The sequence below is a fragment of the Anopheles coustani genome, chromosome 3 (genome assembly GCF_943734705.1).
Source record: "Anopheles coustani chromosome 3, idAnoCousDA_361_x.2, whole genome shotgun sequence".
Classification (NCBI taxonomy): domain Eukaryota; kingdom Metazoa; phylum Arthropoda; class Insecta; order Diptera; family Culicidae; genus Anopheles; species Anopheles coustani.
In genome coordinates this window covers 27336540-27354129 of record NC_071288.1, presented here as the reverse complement: position 1 = coordinate 27354129, position 17590 = coordinate 27336540, and the positions used below count along the sequence as shown (strand labels likewise).

Sequence of the window (17590 nt, the reverse complement as noted above, 5' to 3'; positions counted from 1 at the left end):
GCTCCGAAGTAGGAGCATGTCAAAACCAAAACAGTAGAGATGGGAATCATCGACAAACGTAAGACAAATTTATCTTGTTTTACGGATGTAACTCGTTGAAGAAATTACTAAAGCTATTATTTAGAACTTTCTTACAAATTGCAAGTTTCAAGTTTGTGTAAGTACGTTATTTTCTAATTTAAATCTCCCTTGGACCCACTATCCAAGTGGGTCCACTTTGTGGTTGCTTGGGCGAAGAACCGTTTCAAAAAGCTGAACCGGTTGGAGTACTTTTGAAATTATTTTGTGATTCTTCAATTAAGCAGATTTTGAAATAAAGATATTTTCATTTTAGTTGACGAATTTTAAAATATTTTTATACAATGTTTAGATTTGTCTTCGATCTTCAGCGAACACTAGGTTCGAACAGTTCACGGAGTGTCAACTGTGAACCTCATGGAAAGCAGCAGATTGAAACCACCTGATCTGGAAATAGCAACCACCTGTTCATATGAAAAGATTATAAAACATTTGCATAGGTTTTAAGACTTGATTAAACACATATGACCATGATTCCACTTATTTTCCCAACGCAAAACTGTAGTATTCTTTTTTAAACTAAAAATAATTCATATTTCAACGTGTTTCCAGAGCATTTTCGGTAAATTGAATTTTTGAAACAATTTGAAACACAACACGTGGTCGTAGTTAATTTTCATAATTATTGCTTTTATTGAAACGAACAAAGAGTAATAATAATATAATTATTAATAATAATCGTAATAAATCTATCAAAAACTGATAATAATATAATTCAAGTTCATCATACAAAGCGAAAGGTATAAGGTATTAAAGGTTGTTCAGGTCAAGAGAGGGGCGGGAAGAATAAATTAGTTTTTGTTTGCTTTTGCTCTCACTTTTTTGCTCTTAAACGCAACTAAACTTTACACCGTCTTCACTAGAGAAACAGTTTTGGCAATGAAGTCGATACTTCCTAACGCGTACATCTATACCATTGGTGCCGTCCCCGAGCTTAACGTGACAAACGCAGCATTTGAAGCATTCGATATGGTAGAACAAACCCAGGCTCTCAATCGCCATCGCTGCACCCTTGCCTGAGAGGAGAATGGTGGATTAAAAAGTAAAAGAAATACACGAAATGTTAGCTCCAGAACAGTCAAACAATGGTTACATAAAATCCCCCGCGCAACAGTAGAACGTGCGTAGGGATTAGTTCTCCCTAAACAAAAGCTCCACCACCACCCTGGCGCTAAGCCCGGTCTTTTCGTTAATCAACACGTACGTACCCAGTTCTATTCGGCAGTGCGAGCATTCCTTTTTGCCACTTACGCTCAGCACTTTATCGCTTGCGTTTGAATACTGTTGTTGCGGCGGTTGCTGTTGAGGTGGCAAAGGTGGGAGCGGCTGCTGCTGCTGTGGATGGTGTGGCCGCGGCAGCGGCTGGTGGTGCTGGTGGTGATGATGTTTCATCGAATGCAGCATTGCCAGATCCGAATCCTCCGATAAATTACTGCGGCTACACGTGTGCAGAAAATATAAAAAAAATCGTCACAAAGGGTGATCGTTTTCGGGGCACAATTTTCCTTCACTCACTCCGACTGTTCCGGACTGCCGGCATTCAATTTTTGCACCCGCTGCGTAATCGCATCGATGACAAACTTTGGCAAGGGCCGTTTGGTGGTGGTGTTGTTGCTTGCATTTTTCTGATGCTGCTCGATGCGCCGTTGCTCCGCTTCCTGTACCAGCCAGTGCTGACCGTACGGCATGCTGTTTGCCGCTAGCTGCCCTCCACCACGGTTGATCCCCATGGCTGAGTGGTATGCATTTTGTTTATTATCTGTTGCAAAACATCAAAAACATTATTCGTACGAGTGTAACGATGATGATCGTGGTAAAACATTTTACCTTTGGGTTGTTGCTCGAACATACTGTTCGATACTCGCTGCCTATCACCTACTCCAAGGAATCCTCCTCCACCGTTCGGGCCCACCGGTCGGTCGAGAAACCCATTTAGCGCTGGTCTTGGCGCCACCGTAGGACGATTGCCCGAGCGATGTTCTACCGGAGGCAGCCACCCACTGCCATCGAAACTGGTGGCCGAGTTGGCCGAGTACGCTTCCTCGCCGTACGACGACAGTGACGATGGATGGGACGAGGAGGTGACCGCCTGCGATAGATTTGGCATCGATTCGCGGTGCAACGAGGTCATCTCGTACGCCGAGTTCACATCGTCCACGTACGGGGTGTCGTACGAAGCGTACGAGTTCACGTTCTGCAGCGAGCGGCTGTCGATGGCCGGCATGGACGCCCGGTGATGGTTTTGGTGATGGTGGTGATTTTGGTGCAGGTTGTGCGAAAGATGATGATGGAGGTGATGGTGATGGTGTGCTTCATAGTACGGTTCTTGCTGCAGCGGACGGTGTGGTTGTTGCTGATGCGCAGATTGCTGCTGAACGGGTTCTACTGTGTGATGATGTGGCGGTTGCTGCTGCTGCTGCTGCTGCTGTGCAGGTGGCAATTGCTGCTGATGGTGACCCTGATGCAGCTGGTCCGGATGACGGCCAGCGTCGGTACTCGTGCGCTTTTCGTAGAACATCTGTTTCTCTCTTCGACGCTGCAGTTCCTCCTGTTCTATCTGTAGAAGTTCGCGCTCTACGCTAACTATTTCCTAGGAATACACACAAGTCGAACACACAGAGTGTGGATAGGAATTAAAAGAATGCTCTGAAATACGCTACCATGTAGTCATGTGTTTCCAACTCTTATCACCTCCGGGGCAACAGAACGTACACAAAAAAGTATAATCGCAATCAGTGATGAAGCAACTGGCCCGTATAGCAAATTTGAATGAGTGCCACATTCATTTGATTATATGCGTAAATTTAAAAAGAAGTTAAGCAAACGAATGAATCCAATAGATGACTTTTTTTAACACTAGAAGACATAGCTTTGGAATCTTTACCGAAAGCTTTTTTACAAATACTTTAATTTGGATTTTAAGAAAACCTTTTTATGTAAAAATAACCAGCCGATAATGCCGTTAAAAAGAAAGTTGGATTGCGATAAAAGCGCTATCTGGACTCTCGTGTTAATTTCCATTCGATCATTATGAGCTGACATCAAATGGCATCATCATTATTGCCGAAACATGTTTGAATGATTAAGAGTTCCTTGCGATACATCACTGGTTGCAATTGTCTGTTACCTCATGATCTCCGGGATCGTACAGCTGATGGTGATGGGGCTGCGCTTCGATTCGATTACTGTACACCAGTAGCTCTTGCTGGTCCTTCTCTCTCTGATGCTGCTGTCGCTCTTCCTCCCTGTCCTGTTCGTTCTGCTGTTTGCGCTGGTGCTGCTGATCATGCTTTTGCTGAACCTGGTGTACCACTTCGTAGCTTTCCAGACTTCTCCACTGTTCGTCCGCTAGCTGGAGATACTCGTCCCGCTGCATACCGTCCATCGATGAGTCCAGCTTTTGGTCGTAAAAATCTACCCGTGACTCCAGGTGCGACTCCGGGTGCATACCATCAACAGCGCCCGAGACCATCATCCGGTTCATCTGCATAGCAGCTATCTCATTCTTTTGCATCCAACTCGTAATGCCAGCGGCCACAAGTCCACCGGCTGACGGTGTACCCTCCTGCTGTTGTTCCAGCTCCAGCTCCAGCTCCGGCTCATCGTCGACCGGGGGTGGTGGTGGCTTTTCCTTCGGTGGTGTAAGTGCCGATTTTGGCAACGGTAGCAGCACAACTTCGTTTCCGCCCAGGATGGCAGCATCGGTTGGGACAAAGTCGGTGGGCAATGGTACTATTTCGGTGGCCTGCTGCTCCTGCATCGGTCCCCCTCCTTTTGGTGCCGGTTCGTCCACGATGGTACCGGATTCATTCAGTTCACTATCCATTTCCTCGAACGCCACATCGAGCGCATTGTCAAGAAGCTACGTATGAGAAGATATGTTAATAGTGCGCTAAAACAGAATTACATTCTATGGCAACGTGCCGAAGAGATAAACTACTTTTGCCTAACTCCCCCTCTCTTTGCATCATAGGTTTTCCCTATCGAACGTAACTGTACTCATTTGTTTGGCAAGTTCCTACGTTTAAACCCATTACATCCTACCTTCAGTATGAATGCGTCTCGTCAAACCCGACTGATCATTCAGCCGACGATTGAAGTCACGGGCGCGCACGTTCCTAAAGTGTAACTCTACGGGCAACTTTGGTAGGAGGGGACGTGGGCGCGGGGATTTGCATTTTGTAAGTAACGAGGAGAAGGTGGATGCTTACAACAACTGGTTTATGCATTTTATTTCTTTACTTTTGCTCAACTGCACTCCAAATAGGCTGCTGTGGTAATAGACTAGATAGACGCCGCCCGGGCCGCTTCCTTTAAATAGTTTGCACATTGCAAAAAGAAAGTAAGATAACCTTGAGTGGCCGGGGTAAGTCGGGGTTTTGTTTGCAACATCAAAACATCAGCCAACGTAACATTTAGTGCGCAAACGATAATGTTAAAGCCAACGACGGATACCAACTGCGCAACGAAATGTCTCGCACATCATGCACAAACGTTAACTTAAAAACAAAAGGATTAATATGCTTTCGGGAAACAGGCAACAAGTAATCTCGAAAAAGGACTAGATGGAGTGAATCATCGCAAAGATGGGAACGCAACACGCGGCAACGAAACATTCTAAAAATGAATAACCGAAAAGATAATTGCAGCCACAAGGTTATAATGTTGCCAAAACGCGCTGGGAAAGGAATGCAGTCAAATACATTTTTCAGACGTGCAAATACCACACCATGCAACGCAACGAAGGACAAGCAGATCTGTCTTTTTTCGAAAACGTAAGCGGAAAAATATGCACCCATCATTCGCACCCGAAAAGACGATCGTTTGCCAACAAATCCAAAGCAAAATTAAAGGGAAAAAAATTGGCGCCGGACAAAACTAGCGACATTCCAACATAAACCCTGTTGCAGACCGAGGTCAAAAAATAAAACTCGAACCAAAGGATCGTACGGGAAACATCATTCAGCAAGCGGTTAAAAGCAAGCCCATGCAGGAGACACATAGAAAACCCTTACGATGGACAGACACACACACACACACGGGGACACAAACAAACGTACCTGTCCGTTGCTGCAGTCGGTGTCGGAAAATTCGCTCGCCGAATCGAGTGTCGCGGCCGATCGATTTGGACTCTTTCCCAGTGCCTCCTCCGAGAGCAGCAACATGGACGATGGATCGTGTTCGTCCGCCTGCGACACCACCGAGCTGCGGGACAGATCCGTCGTCGACTGGATACCGCTGTCCTCGCAGCAATCGGCCCCGCCATTACGCTTCAGCTGCGCCAGGGTCAGCTCGAACCGGCCCGTACTGCCATTCACGAAGCCAAAGTTCGACTCGGAGCGGCTCTTCGTGACCTGCGTACTGCTGCTGCTTCGGCTGCGTCCCAGTTCGTTGGTCATCTCTTCGTTCACCACCAGCTCGTTCGATTGGTACCGCTCGAAAATGGCACGACGCTCCTTGATGCTTCCCGCGGTAAACCATTCCGAACCGGGACCTCCCGTCGGCGGTTCGTCGGTGGATGATTGCGTACCCTCAGAGTACCGGCACTCTTCCTGGCCACTGCTGCTGCCGCTGCTTTGGGTCAACTTTGCGGTCGCCGGTGTCGCATCGGGCGCACAGGACAGCTGCTGGAACTGCTCGAACAGTCGCCGTCGTTCTATCACATTCACCTTCGCCGGGGATTGATCCGACTTTTCCGAATGTTCGTCATTGCTTATCTTTTCCGCCCGGTTACCCGCAAACTCGAACAATATGGGACGCCCCGAACTGGGCGCCTTTTCCTCTACGCTACCGAACGCTTCGTTTGACGCATTTGTCGCCGTCAGCGGAGCTTCCCCTTTGCCGTCGTCACTGATACTATTGCTATTAGTACTCTCGTAATTATCGTTGCTATTGCTTTCAATTGAACTAACCACAGACGACGTGGTGGTGGCAGTGGTCGTGGTTCCAACGGTGGTGGATGCCATCATGCCGCTGGACAACATCGCCGTTCTGCTCTGTGTCATGGGAAACTTTGACTTGTAGTTTTCTATCGCTAGGGAAAACTCGTTCATTTCCGGCATCTCTTGCGATTCGCCCAGATCGGGCGTTTTCGATTCTCCGTCGGTGACTTTGGACGAGCAGCAGCTGCTAGTATCATCCGTCGCCCGATCGTCGGTCGATTCGTCCTGTAGAAAGTGGAAAAGAACCCCCGCCGGAGGTTTGATCAATAAATGGGAAATTAAAACCGTATCGTGGGCATTTTACCTTGTACTGCTGTTTCGAGGGATCCCTATTGTCCTGCAGATCATCGCTAAAGCTGCCACCATCATCGTCATCCTCGGCGCCAGGCAAAATAAACCTCCTCCGCGATCCACTGAAAGCACACGCCAGGTTAAATGGAATGGCTCATTTGTTTGAAAAAGCACCAACCCAAAACTTTACCTATTTTCCAACATTTCGGAAAACGTCTTCGACTTCTTGCGCCCCCGGCACACTTCCTCCTGCTCGATCTTCTTCGCCTCGGTGATCTTGTCGATGATGTGCTCGACCCGTTTCCTGCGGGACGACTTCCAGTTGTCCAGATTGCACTGCCACTCCTCCGCGTCTTCCACCTCGCGCGGGGTCTTCACCTCCACCACCTTTCGCTCGGTGGACGGTTTTGCCTTGTTCAGATCGTACAGCTTAGCCGGTTTGATCTGGACGAACTGCAGCGGATCGTAGGCCGGCTTGGGCGGTGCGGCCCGCGTCACCCGGCTCTTCTTGATGAATTCATCCGTCTCATTTGTGATACTGATGTTGTTGTTGTTGTTGTTGTTGTTGTTGTTATTGTTGCTGCTGCTGTTGTTGTTATTGTTGCTGCTGTTGTTCGGTGGTGCCGCGGCCATCTGCGAATTATATTGTGCAACCGCCGTAAAACCCCGGCACCGGATGGTGTCGTTGCGGTGGAGACCGGATTAAGACGCGAGATTAGTTTCATTTCTCTGTTTTCGGGAGGGTGGGTTTTGTTTTTTTTTTTTTTTTTTGGTATGTTTTGCTCGATCAATTTCCGGTCATATTTTTAGCTGCGACACCCCTGGCCAAGAAGCTTAGTCAGGGGTTATTTTCGGTACGGTTTTTCGGATAGCTATCACCACATGTTTGCCGCCAAATCTTGCATTTACAAATGGGTAAAAATTAGCCCCTTTGGAACGTCGACCGCCGTGTTATGCAATGGCTCTGTGTGTAAGCTACGCTCGAAACGCATCCATTACGAATCGCACTAGTTTAACATTTACAATGCTAATAGCATAACGCTTTCACAGTCTGCTCAACAAGACCTAGAGTTCGGCCAACGGAAACATAATTTCTTCCATAAACGTGTATCCTTTTTATATTCAAATTATATTCTCTAACATGGCATTTACAACAGGTCATTTATCTGTTGACAGATTTTCTTAAACAAAAGTTTTTGTATCCTAGGTCATTTTCGTTAGTTTAATAAATACTTGGTTGAAGATTTTTAATCCCACAAAAAAGTTCTCCACACAAGTGTACCACACAAAGAAATGTTTTATGTTTTATCATTTCTTCTCCAAAATATCAAATCTTCTAAGCCACATCATTACATCGAGCCTTTGAATATCCTGCCTATGTTATACAAGCAGGAAATATTCTTGTATTCCTGAAATATATTTCCCATTCAAATTTTATCTTCGATCACATGCTCAAAAGTAAAGCATGAATACATGCTACATCATCAAGTTACGGTATGATGTTGAAATCATACTGGAATTGTGGGATAAAAGTAAAATATTTTACCCGTCCACACACTTGTTGAGCGAAACTGCATAACATTTCTGGTACGATCTTTCGGACAACAATGTTGCAGAATACCATTATTAGCATACCTGTCTTGACAAATAGATCATTTTTTCGCAGGGAATGGTACAACCTCATATAAAATAATTCATATTTAGGACATGACTCAGTTATGCTGAAAAAAAAATGGTCTAGAAATATTTAATCGTTTTGCCATAGGTCGGTCACGCATTTGTCCGCCGGACTGTACTTAAAAACTATATTTAGAAACCGTGGCGGAATGCTGCCGGAACCAATTAGTTGGTACTCGAACTAAGTACTTTATGTCCACCGTTTGGCCGGCGAATGGTTTGGTGTTACATGCACCTTCAAAAAAAAATCGTAATAATTAGTTGTCTCTTGCCAACGTCAAACAAACATGCTATCAGGCAGAGCGCAAACCTGATACGGAGGCTATCTCTCAGGTAGTATCTCGTTGTGGGCGCACTCGGACGCAACTGATTTGTGGCCATTTAAAAAATAAAACACGAAAAGTGGCGGACAACAAGAATTGTAACACCGTTTACACATTAGAAAAATTGTGTGCCCTTCAAACATCCGGAGTGCGCGTGGTCCGGCCGTCATCCGGTCCGGGTGGTGGTGGTGGAGTTTTTTGTGTAGGTTACCCAACGGGTGGAATTGAATTGAAGGTGAAATGTGCATGTTGGCGCGTTGCACAGACAACGCACTGCCACCTCCCGAAGCTCCACCAACTCCCTGGCCAGTGCCTCCGCCAGTTTGTCACCCACCAGCGTTACCAGAGCTGAGATGTTTTTGTATTTTCTTTTCCTGGTTTCTTATTCTTCTTGCTTCCTTCCGCCTATTTTCTTTTCCTCAAGGCTCATCGACAACACAAGAGCAACAATAACGGCAGGCGCTAAACGGGAAGGTTGGGAAGAGATGGTTCTGTATTATGGAGGCCAGGCAGTGTGTACCGTTAGGCGGTGGCGGCGACGGTGTGGCCAGTAGCAATCTCTAAACAGCCTTCTTTTTTTATTTATGTGCGAAAGAAAACAAACGCCGCCCAGCACAGAATGGGGGAAAATACGCAATGGGGGTAGGGAGGGAGAAAGAGAGAAAGGCAGGCAGGGAAAAGAACGTGAAGTGGCAGAAGAAGATAAAACCATTACATCGGCGATCCCAGTTCGCGCTTTCGTCACCGTTATCGTTGATCCGTCCACTTTCTTCTCGCGCTGATGGATGGTCACTAAACTCACTAGAAGTTCGATCGATCGATCAGTACCGTAGCAAAACAAAACAATCGCCAAACAACACCAGGAATGTCCGAGAGGAAGTGACACGGCGACACTAAAACACGATCCACGGGGTTTGGGTTCTCCTGTTCCTCCACCTTCTCCTCCTCCTAAGGGAGCGCGAAGAAAAGCGAAACGACTCGCGTGTTCGTCCACGGCACGGCAAGCCGCGTTACTGCGCGTTGTGCGTGCTGGGCACACCGTGAGCTAAAGGAGAGGGGGAGACTGACTGACTATACCTTTTCTCGAACTGTCCGCGCCTGTCCTGTCCCGTCCCGTGCCGTGCCGTGTATGGCAGCCAATGGAAGTGTTGGCTGCGTTTGCCTGTGTCTCAGATTTCCACCCGTTTCGAGTGACACTAACAGCGACGACGCAGCGCGCTGTTGACGCAGCCCAGGGGAACCGTCCGCTGCGAGCCGAAACCAACCCCCAAGCAGCACACAACGCCAGGCGGAGACGCGAGAGAAAACCTACTTTGATCCCATTCCAAACCCCGTTCCCTTTTCGCCAGCCCGCCGCTTTCCCGTCCTGCTCTGTGGCCCTACCAACCTGTCTAGTGGATTCGTCTAATTCCGGGGGTCGGCAACCGTGCTCGTGCCCAAAGGGCGGCGAATCTTAACACTAAGTTCACGGACGTGTCTGACGTAAAATGGACGGGTGGATGGAAAAACCAAATTACTCAAAGGAAGCTACATTTATTCATACTCCTAGTGTTGAGCATCTTTGCGCCATAATGGAAAGCGATTTTCGTTCTTTGAAGAAATCCGCCAAGTAAGATTTCCCAATGTATGGTAACATGGAAATTTATGATTCATTTCTTGGCCATTCTTTACTATTTACTATGTTTGGTGCAACATGTTTAGGAGGGCTCATCTCAGGGGACCTTCATTGTGCTGATAAAAAAACAATATTGTTGTTATGGTCAATTTAAAACAGAATTAATTGAATTTAGGAATGTTGATGGGATCTTGATAACTTTTTTACTGCGAATTTTCCTCTAAATTCAGTAGGTCTGATCTGCTTGCTTCGTTGTCTAAACTCGCGGCAAAGTTACTTGGCTCTTTAAACTGAGCTGGTTGCCGACCACTGCTCCAATTCATCATGCATCTATCCATGACGAGATGGACGGGCGCGTGAGAAAGACATTGGGCGGAGAAAAAGAAACGCATAGGCTGTGAAGTGGTGAAGGGTGAGGGAGATTGGGGAGGGGATAATCAACTAATCGGACACTATCAACCGAATGCACTATCTCCGCTCATATGCACCGCTACCACCCTTTGCGCGTGTGTTTGTGTGTGTGTATGTGCGCGGCGCCACCTGTTTTCGGTGACTCTACGAGCCGTGACCAGGGCGCTAGATTGCTGATAATCTGCATGGCGCGTGTGCAACTGGCAAAAACATTACTATCTGCTTCTGGCACGTTGCGTTTTTATTTGCTTCTGGCCAACCCACCAAACCAAGAACCATGTGTGAGGTCCAATTTGGTTTGGAGCCACAAACGGTTTATTTACATCGCGATATCATGTCATCGGGGGGTACTTCTCGACGAAGGCGTCGGGTGGAGTGGTAGAAATTATATAAAGCAAAAATAATAAAAAGTCGCTTTCGCTAAATAATTGCCCGCGGGCAGCCAATGGGCTAGTGGTTAGTAGTGTGGCTATTACTACACAACTACTAGCACCCGTTTGGAACGGGGTGGCCAGTGATGCTGCTAGTTCGTGTTACTAGCAGGTAAACACTACGGGTCTCTCGCGGTGTATATTACCCTAAAAAGCAAACAAACCGTGTACGCTTCGGCTCCGTGGTTGCTGCGCGGCTGCTGCTGGAGTTGGCGGTGTTGGTGGTGGTGGTGATGGTAGCGGTTGATCACAGCAACGTCACCGTTGTTTCTGCTGCTGCTGCTGCTGCTGCTGCTGCTCTGGAGAAAATCCACAGATCACTGTTGACATTCGCAATGCCTAAGCTGAGATTCACACTGCTGCTGACTGTGTTGCTTGAAACTGTTATGCCGATGCTGCACTTTACGGATGAAGCAACAGCACTCTAGTGCTTCCCGCTACCCAATTATGGTAGGCACGCTTCTTTGGCAGCCTGTTCCCGATGTCGATGAATCGGTTGCCTATTTTTATATTCACTAAACATTCGACGGGAAGGGAAACACTGCACTCCGCAAACACCCGTCACGGTCCTCCTCCCAGCGGAGAACGTGTAACGCAGCGACCGATACTCGCGGCTAAGACTTCAGACACAGCATCTAAATGGTCGGAACACCCCCGCAAACATGGGAACTTTCGTGACACAATTGTATTTCTTCGCGGTCGCGAACGTACACGCAACCGTGATTTCTCGAAATGAATCCGATTACCGCGACGACGACGACGACAGCGACGACTAACGGAATGTATCAAACACACCACAAGTCCCGGTCAGCTTTTCCTAGCAACTGCGCTCTCTTTCTCCCGTGCGAATGGACGATGGAATGTCGAAGAGCAAGGTACCTACATGCACAGGTAGCTTCGTGTAGAGCGGAATGACTTTTAGTAGCTTCAATATTGCCACCAATATATTGCTGGTAATTGCTGGTCTTTAAATGTTGTATTATCTTATCTTATTGAACTTGTTTATTTAAACAAAAAATCCGTTCGATTAGCATAAACTGGGAAATAAGAACCGGTTCAGGCAAGTATGAAAATTCCACCGGAGGCGATGTGTCAAGTCACGGTAAGTCATTCCGATGCACATTTATCTACCTGGAACTGTAGGCACCTTGAAACCACCTCGCACACGATTCTCTTCTTTGCAACAGCAGCTCTCTCTTTCCCTCCAAGGTTTATAAAACGAAGCGTACGCCTGCTTTCTCCAGGCACAGTGGTCTTCCATGTGGCGTTTGGACAACCACTTAATCCCATCTTATTTACCCCAAAACCCTGAGGAGCCGAATCGTTAGCCTTTAAAGTTGAGCCAGTTTTTGTTTTACTTTTGTATGTTTAAATTTATTATTCATTTTATTGATGCATAATATTGACTATTTGTATATCTATCATTCCCTCTCGCCACCATTGTATTACCCTACGTTTGCATATCCTTCAAACATGTTAACAAATTCCCGCAAAAATTGCATCATTGCATGTTGTTTAGATAAAGATTTTGGCATTTTAAAATGTTGTTTAATATTAGAATCGTCAAACATCAATGTTTCATTCATCTACTTTTAGTTTAAGTTATGCTAGAATATACTTTTCTTTTGGTTTTACTTGTTGTGCAAAAGACTGAGCATGGTTAAACTTGTTGTTTCTGTTGTTTTCTGTTTGTTTAGTTCTCCTTTTTAACAGCTAACAGTGATAAAATTACTTTCTTTTTCATGGCTAGTATGTTGGTAAACTTTAGGCTAACAACTACTACTATGCCGGACATGGAAGCCGCTGGCGCGACAGGCGTGTCCTCATATTCTTTGGTACACAATAGTGGATCTCAATATATGGAATCAAACCAAACATTGGTTGAAACGTTAACGCAGATTCTTTTCTAGAGCCAAACAAATGTCTCTTGGAGACAAAACAATCGATAAACTGCACTAGCACCTTATACAGAATGCACTCATTTAGCTAACGTGTACAAATGGTGTACAAAAAATATTTGACACTCCTTTGCAATAAATATCAAACAATAAGAAAAGTGATTGTACGCCACCGTAGGTACCGTTCCGTTCTACTAAAACCTGTTCATTGCTTTTTTTGGTGGAAGTAATTTTGTTGCTGAGTGCTAAAAGTGTATACTTATCTAACGAATGTAAATAATTACCTGTATCGAACAACACGTAAACGGAATTGGAGTATTTTTCCGATTTTCCCTCCCACTTCGAACAGCTCAAAACGTTGACGGTAGTTAAGTGTTGGCTAAACACACATTATTAGGCGCATTTTGGAGACCGGTGGGGTGGATGGATACGGTTCCGACCCTCTTCTGAACATCCTCTCGATTTACGTTTTAGTTTTTTTTTTGTTTTAGACTATCAAATGGGACACATCGGTGGCGTACGTGGGCATGTAACGCGGTGGCGGTTTGTTAGTGTTATTGTTTTTCCTGTTAACGATATACTCCTGATCCTTTGGCCAGGCCCGTTCCGGCGTGCGGGGCAGCGGCGTTAGCAGTGGATAGCGAGTTTTCTCACAGTTCTGGCTAACCGATTTGGAAACCGAATTCAAGCCAACGTTGTACTGCCGTTGCATTGCCAAGGAAGCGCGTAAAGTTTTCCGTTTCTGCGAAATAAAACCGGTGAGAAAACGTGTTGCTTAAAGTATTTCGTGTAAGTAATCACATACTAACCTCTATAGTACCACGCCATTTGTCGGCAGCGTGGCGCGCAATTTCCATCTTTTTCTGCTTCTTTATCTGATGCTTTTTGTACACCACCTCTATAATGATCAATCCAATTCCGCCCACGATACCCGCCCCGACCAGTATGAACACTCCGGCCATATTCTTCAGTCCAAGCGTATTGGGTGTTTTCTCAAACTGTTCGCATTGCTGTACGTTCCCATGGAAAATCCACTCCTTATCCAAGGACTCCATGAACCCGCTTTCGTGAAAATCCAGTATCGCCAGAGTGACAGCATCGGTCCATGGTGATGCCTTTTGCAACCCGATTCCATACCCGCTGCGTCCGAAAAGCTCACCCGCCGTAACGAGCTCACAGTCTTTGGAAGCTTCATATTCCAGCCTCGAAGAGTCCCAAATAAATGCCATCAGTTTACTGGAAAAACCAAACTTAGAAGCTTAAGAATAGCTCAAGAATAGTATTTCTTAGTATCTCACCCATCCTTCACATCCTGAATCGCTTGCTCGGCGGTGTCATAGTTGTTGGCCTCCATCGTCCGGTACATGTTCGACAGCTCGACCTGCCGACGGAAGTACATATCGACCGAAGAGCCCTTCACTGTGGCGCAGGTCAAATTCTCCATCGTATTTCGCAACCGGGCATCGTTGATACCGGTCAGTTTGGTTTTAGGCCGTTCCAACACAAGGAAGGCGGCCAAGTTGGCAGTGTATGAGGCAACGATGATCATGGCAAAACCAGCCCATACCATTCCTTAATGTACAAAGATGGTAATTAAAAAAAATGGCTTAATACTATGAAAAGGTATATGGTCCCCACCGACTCACCTAGAACACGTGCTGAGAAGCTCCTTGGCGTACCCTCACCGATGCCACTGTTCAGCAGCACACCCCACGCGAACCATATTGCCGAGCTGAGATTAAGTGCGTCCTCTTCCGTTCCGTCGTTACTGGACAGTTTGAAACGTCCGAAGGGAGAAAACCGATCCAGCAGGTAAAGGACCAGCGCGACCACGTGCACCGACACCATCACCAGTATCCAGAGCGTATTGCTGAACGGCTGCAGGAAAGACACGAGCGTACTGGAGCGGGACGGTTTCTTCTCCAGGATCGTGATGCCCTGGTATTTGAAGGGTTTCGAAAACTCGATAAACTCGGCCCGCTCCGGATTGATCGTTAGGGGAGCCACGATCAGGTCGGCCCGTTCCGCGACCAGCTCGCCAATCAATCCGTTCCACTCCTTTTTCACCGTCGTGCCGATACCGGTCGTGTGGTTCTTCAGCTGATAGTGACCAAACTGACCGTCAGGGGAGAGGGCTAGGTCGTACGTGAAATTGATTCGCTGCGCCAGCGCCTTCAGTAGATCGATGCAGTATCCCTTGCAGCAGTACTCTTGCTCTGATGGACGATAAAGGGAAGACACAACAAAAAGCATTTTTGTCGGCGTTCGGGAACATAGGCTTCCGGTGTCATCAACCACAACATACCATTCCCGTTGGTGATGTTGAAATGTGGACAAACCACCTCATCGTCCGCACAGTCGATCTCATCGTCGAGCAGCTTGCGTGCGTAGACGAAGGGCTTCTCCTCGATCGTCAGCACCTTCAGATGCGTCGGTATCATAATACCTTCCGGTTTCTTACCCGTATTTCCCGGCCAAGTGATACTGCTATCGTTTATCTTCAGGCGCATCTTCCGCTTCTCCTGTGAGTGTTATCAGTGAGCCAGAATTGAACGAAACTAGGTTAGTAGTAGATTACTAGTACACTGGGCATGATGTACACCTGACGTCCGATCGGATCATCCACAAAAGGCGTGGCTAATCGCGTGAGCAAAGCCCGTTCAATTGATAATCGCCCCCTATTATCGCTACGTGACGATTTTCACATCACAAAATTTGGGCGTAATGAAAACAACAGATATGGAGGCACAGCGATGGGTATACTTTTAAGGCAAGAGGGAGGTTAACCAAAATCAAACATAAATCCTTCTCACTTACCGAATCGTAGTGGAAACTGCCGACTTTGACAAACGAATGATTCTCGTGGACATTGATGACATCGTACTCGGCGTACATGCGATCGCCATTATCATCGAACGCCACCTGGCCCGTTTCACCACGGATGTTTCTCGTTTTCAGATAACCGAACAGCCGTTTCCCTGTAACATTTGAGCGAGTGTTCCATAAGCAAAGAGTCGACTTAACTGGTCTCTTAAGGATTGATTTAACCTACCCGACTCCCAGATAGCTCCCGAGTCGTCGCAGTCCTTTGGAGCCTCGGTGATCGTTTCGTTCACCGTCATCTCTTTGATGGCCGATGCGAGAATATAAATTGCATCCTAACAAAACGAAACAATTTTGTAGGGAGTCCTTATAGTTCGAAATTGAAAAAAACAACTCTGCATACCTTTATGTGATCCGTTTCATTTTCAGCGTTGTTTAGCTTCAAACCGATTATTCCGATCGGAGTGTTGTTCGCGCTCAGTGCCTGCTCGGTGACGATCCAGATGTGCCCATACTCGGTCATATTGTGAATGGCTGCATCGCGGAAAATAACGTATGCGTCCTCTTGGCTTAGGTAATAAGGTAAAACACGAACCAAAATTCGGCGAGTGTTAAAAATAAATGGTAACCCAGATGTAGATGATCATCGGTCAATACCTAGCGTAGAGAAGGTAAACGCGCGATTGTGCCGTTTTCATGTCCATTAGGTACGAGCTGAAGCTGTCCAGTTTCGGCTCGAACTCCACGATCGATTCAACCGTCGCCCGCACATCGATATCGTCGTAGTTCGTCTGGGAGGTTGTCTGGAAGCGACCTAGGACAGCACGACCATCCGTATCGGAGCTGTGGATGATTATGACCTACCATACAGATGAAACAAAAACGTTTTATATCATTGAGATTTTAAGCATTTCAAAGCTACACAAATCAGACATCCACAAGGCGAGTACCTTGGTGTACCCGAAGTCGCTCAAAATTTCCAGCCACACGTCCGCCTGATGGTAGTACGGTGGCACCGTGCGGAGGAACGACACGTGAATGTTCTTGTCCGAGAATGCGGCCTCACGGGAAGAAATGCCAATGACCGGAATCTGATAGAACCCGCTCGTGTAGCTGACGGCAGCCGGGGACAGATCACCCGTCGGTTCGTGCGAGACGACCACCGCATAAACCTTGATAACCGAAGGAGAAGAAAAAAACAACAACGAAAAAGGCGCACTATTAATATGCCCCAAAACAAATAAACAGTCCACAAACGAGCCTCCAACACTTACCCTCCGGGAGATCAAGTGTTTACAAACATTGAGCGCCGTTTTGATGGGATTTTTATCGATCCGAATCGTCTTATCGTAGTAGGTAGTACCGCGCGGGACGTACTGTTGGTCGAAGTTGAGGTGCTGCACGTGGAGAAGCAAACGGGAGGCTTGCGATCAGATTTACTTTACAGTTACAGAAAAGATAAGCAGCATAGGACGCAAACCGTTGCGTTCGGAAGCTAAACATGGAGGAACCTGTTAGATAACACCTACCGCTATAACCGTGCCAAAGTGAGATTCACTTTCGTTATTGCTCAGCACACCACCGATGTTGTAGTACGAAGGGCTTTCCGCGCCAGTTGGTTTCTGGGCCAGCAGGACCTGTGGAATCATCAGGCTCAGCAGCATACAGGCGAGGGTCAGCATTCGTGTTAACTTCATTTTTCCGCCGGAGTTTTTTATTCCTTTCCTCGTCGTACCAAAATTTTCCCGACCAAGAAAAAAAACAGCCTCGACACACACCCGTGTCCTTTCTGGTACTTGAAAAGGAGTTGCCTAATAGCTCTAGCCTAGTTATGGAACACGAAGTATTGTTTCCCGTTGATACTTGCGCCCGCCCGCCTAGCTGGTGGGCCCGACCTGGCTCAAACAGATGGTAGTGCAACTAAATGGATTCGAATTGAAGAATTTTCACATTTTTGTACACTTTTCCCACTGCCACTGCACGGAAAAAAGCCATTTCAACTGTCACCTGGAGAGGATTCACTGCACTGTGTGTGCGTGGTGGAAGTAACAAATGGGAGTCGGTTGGGCGTTTAGGAACGATGGGTGTGCAATGCGCATGA

At 46.8% G+C, this 17590-nt stretch overlaps 2 protein-coding genes across 3 annotated transcripts; both read right to left on the bottom strand.

Annotated features, from left to right (window-relative positions):
- Nucleotides 1-756: 756 nt before the first annotated feature.
- Nucleotides 757-11557, bottom strand: LOC131261365 (LIM domain only protein 7). 2 transcript variants are annotated; one of them, XM_058263383.1, is made up of 10 exons: nt 10933-11557; nt 6502-6944; nt 6325-6433; nt 5139-6245; nt 3206-3940; nt 2536-2668; nt 1906-2460; nt 1594-1837; nt 1287-1516; nt 757-1094 (listed from the first exon to the last, which is right to left on the bottom strand). In XM_058263383.1, the coding sequence occupies exons 2-10, from the start codon at nt 6942-6944 to the stop codon at nt 907-909; spliced, it is 3744 nt and encodes a 1247-aa protein (XP_058119366.1). In that variant the 5' UTR covers nt 10933-11557; the 3' UTR covers nt 757-906. The 2 variants fall into 2 exon arrangements, with proteins under 2 accessions (XP_058119366.1, XP_058119365.1); XM_058263382.1 differs by having other exon boundaries at nt 1906-2668.
- A 1596-nt stretch (nt 11558-13153) lies between these two features.
- LOC131259198 (glutamate [NMDA] receptor subunit 1) lies at nt 13154-17186 on the bottom strand. The gene is made up of 12 exons (XM_058260643.1): nt 17019-17186; nt 16764-16886; nt 16440-16661; nt 16147-16349; nt 15893-16058; nt 15719-15824; nt 15484-15644; nt 14972-15188; nt 14313-14882; nt 13965-14238; nt 13476-13902; nt 13154-13408 (listed from the first exon to the last, which is right to left on the bottom strand). Exons 1-12 carry the CDS (start codon nt 17184-17186, stop codon nt 13154-13156), a joined length of 2892 nt encoding a protein of 963 aa, XP_058116626.1.
- Between the last annotated feature and the right edge of the window lie 404 nt (nt 17187-17590).

Bases quoted from the DNA above. Each gene is read 5' to 3' on its own strand.
- LOC131261365 (XM_058263382.1), bottom strand. From the start codon at position 6,944: ATGGCCGCGGCACCACCGAACAACAGCAGCAACAATAACAACAACAGC. The intron at 2,669-3,205 runs GTAACAGACAAT...GTGTATTCCTAG, and splicing joins ACGATCCCGGAGATCATGAG to GAAATAGTTAGCGTAGAGCG. The intron at 1,838-1,905 runs GTAAAATGTTTT...GTTTTGCAACAG, and splicing joins GTTCGAGCAACAACCCAAAG to ATAATAAACAAAATGCATAC.
- LOC131259198 (XM_058260643.1), bottom strand. From the start codon at position 17,186: ATGAAGTTAACACGAATGCTGACCCTCGCCTGTATGCTGCTGAGCCTG. The intron at 15,189-15,483 runs GTAAGTGAGAAG...TAACACTCACAG, and splicing joins GCAGTTTCCACTACGATTCG to GAGAAGCGGAAGATGCGCCT. The intron at 13,409-13,475 runs GTTAGTATGTGA...TTTATTTCGCAG, and splicing joins AATGGCGTGGTACTATAGAG to AAACGGAAAACTTTACGCGC.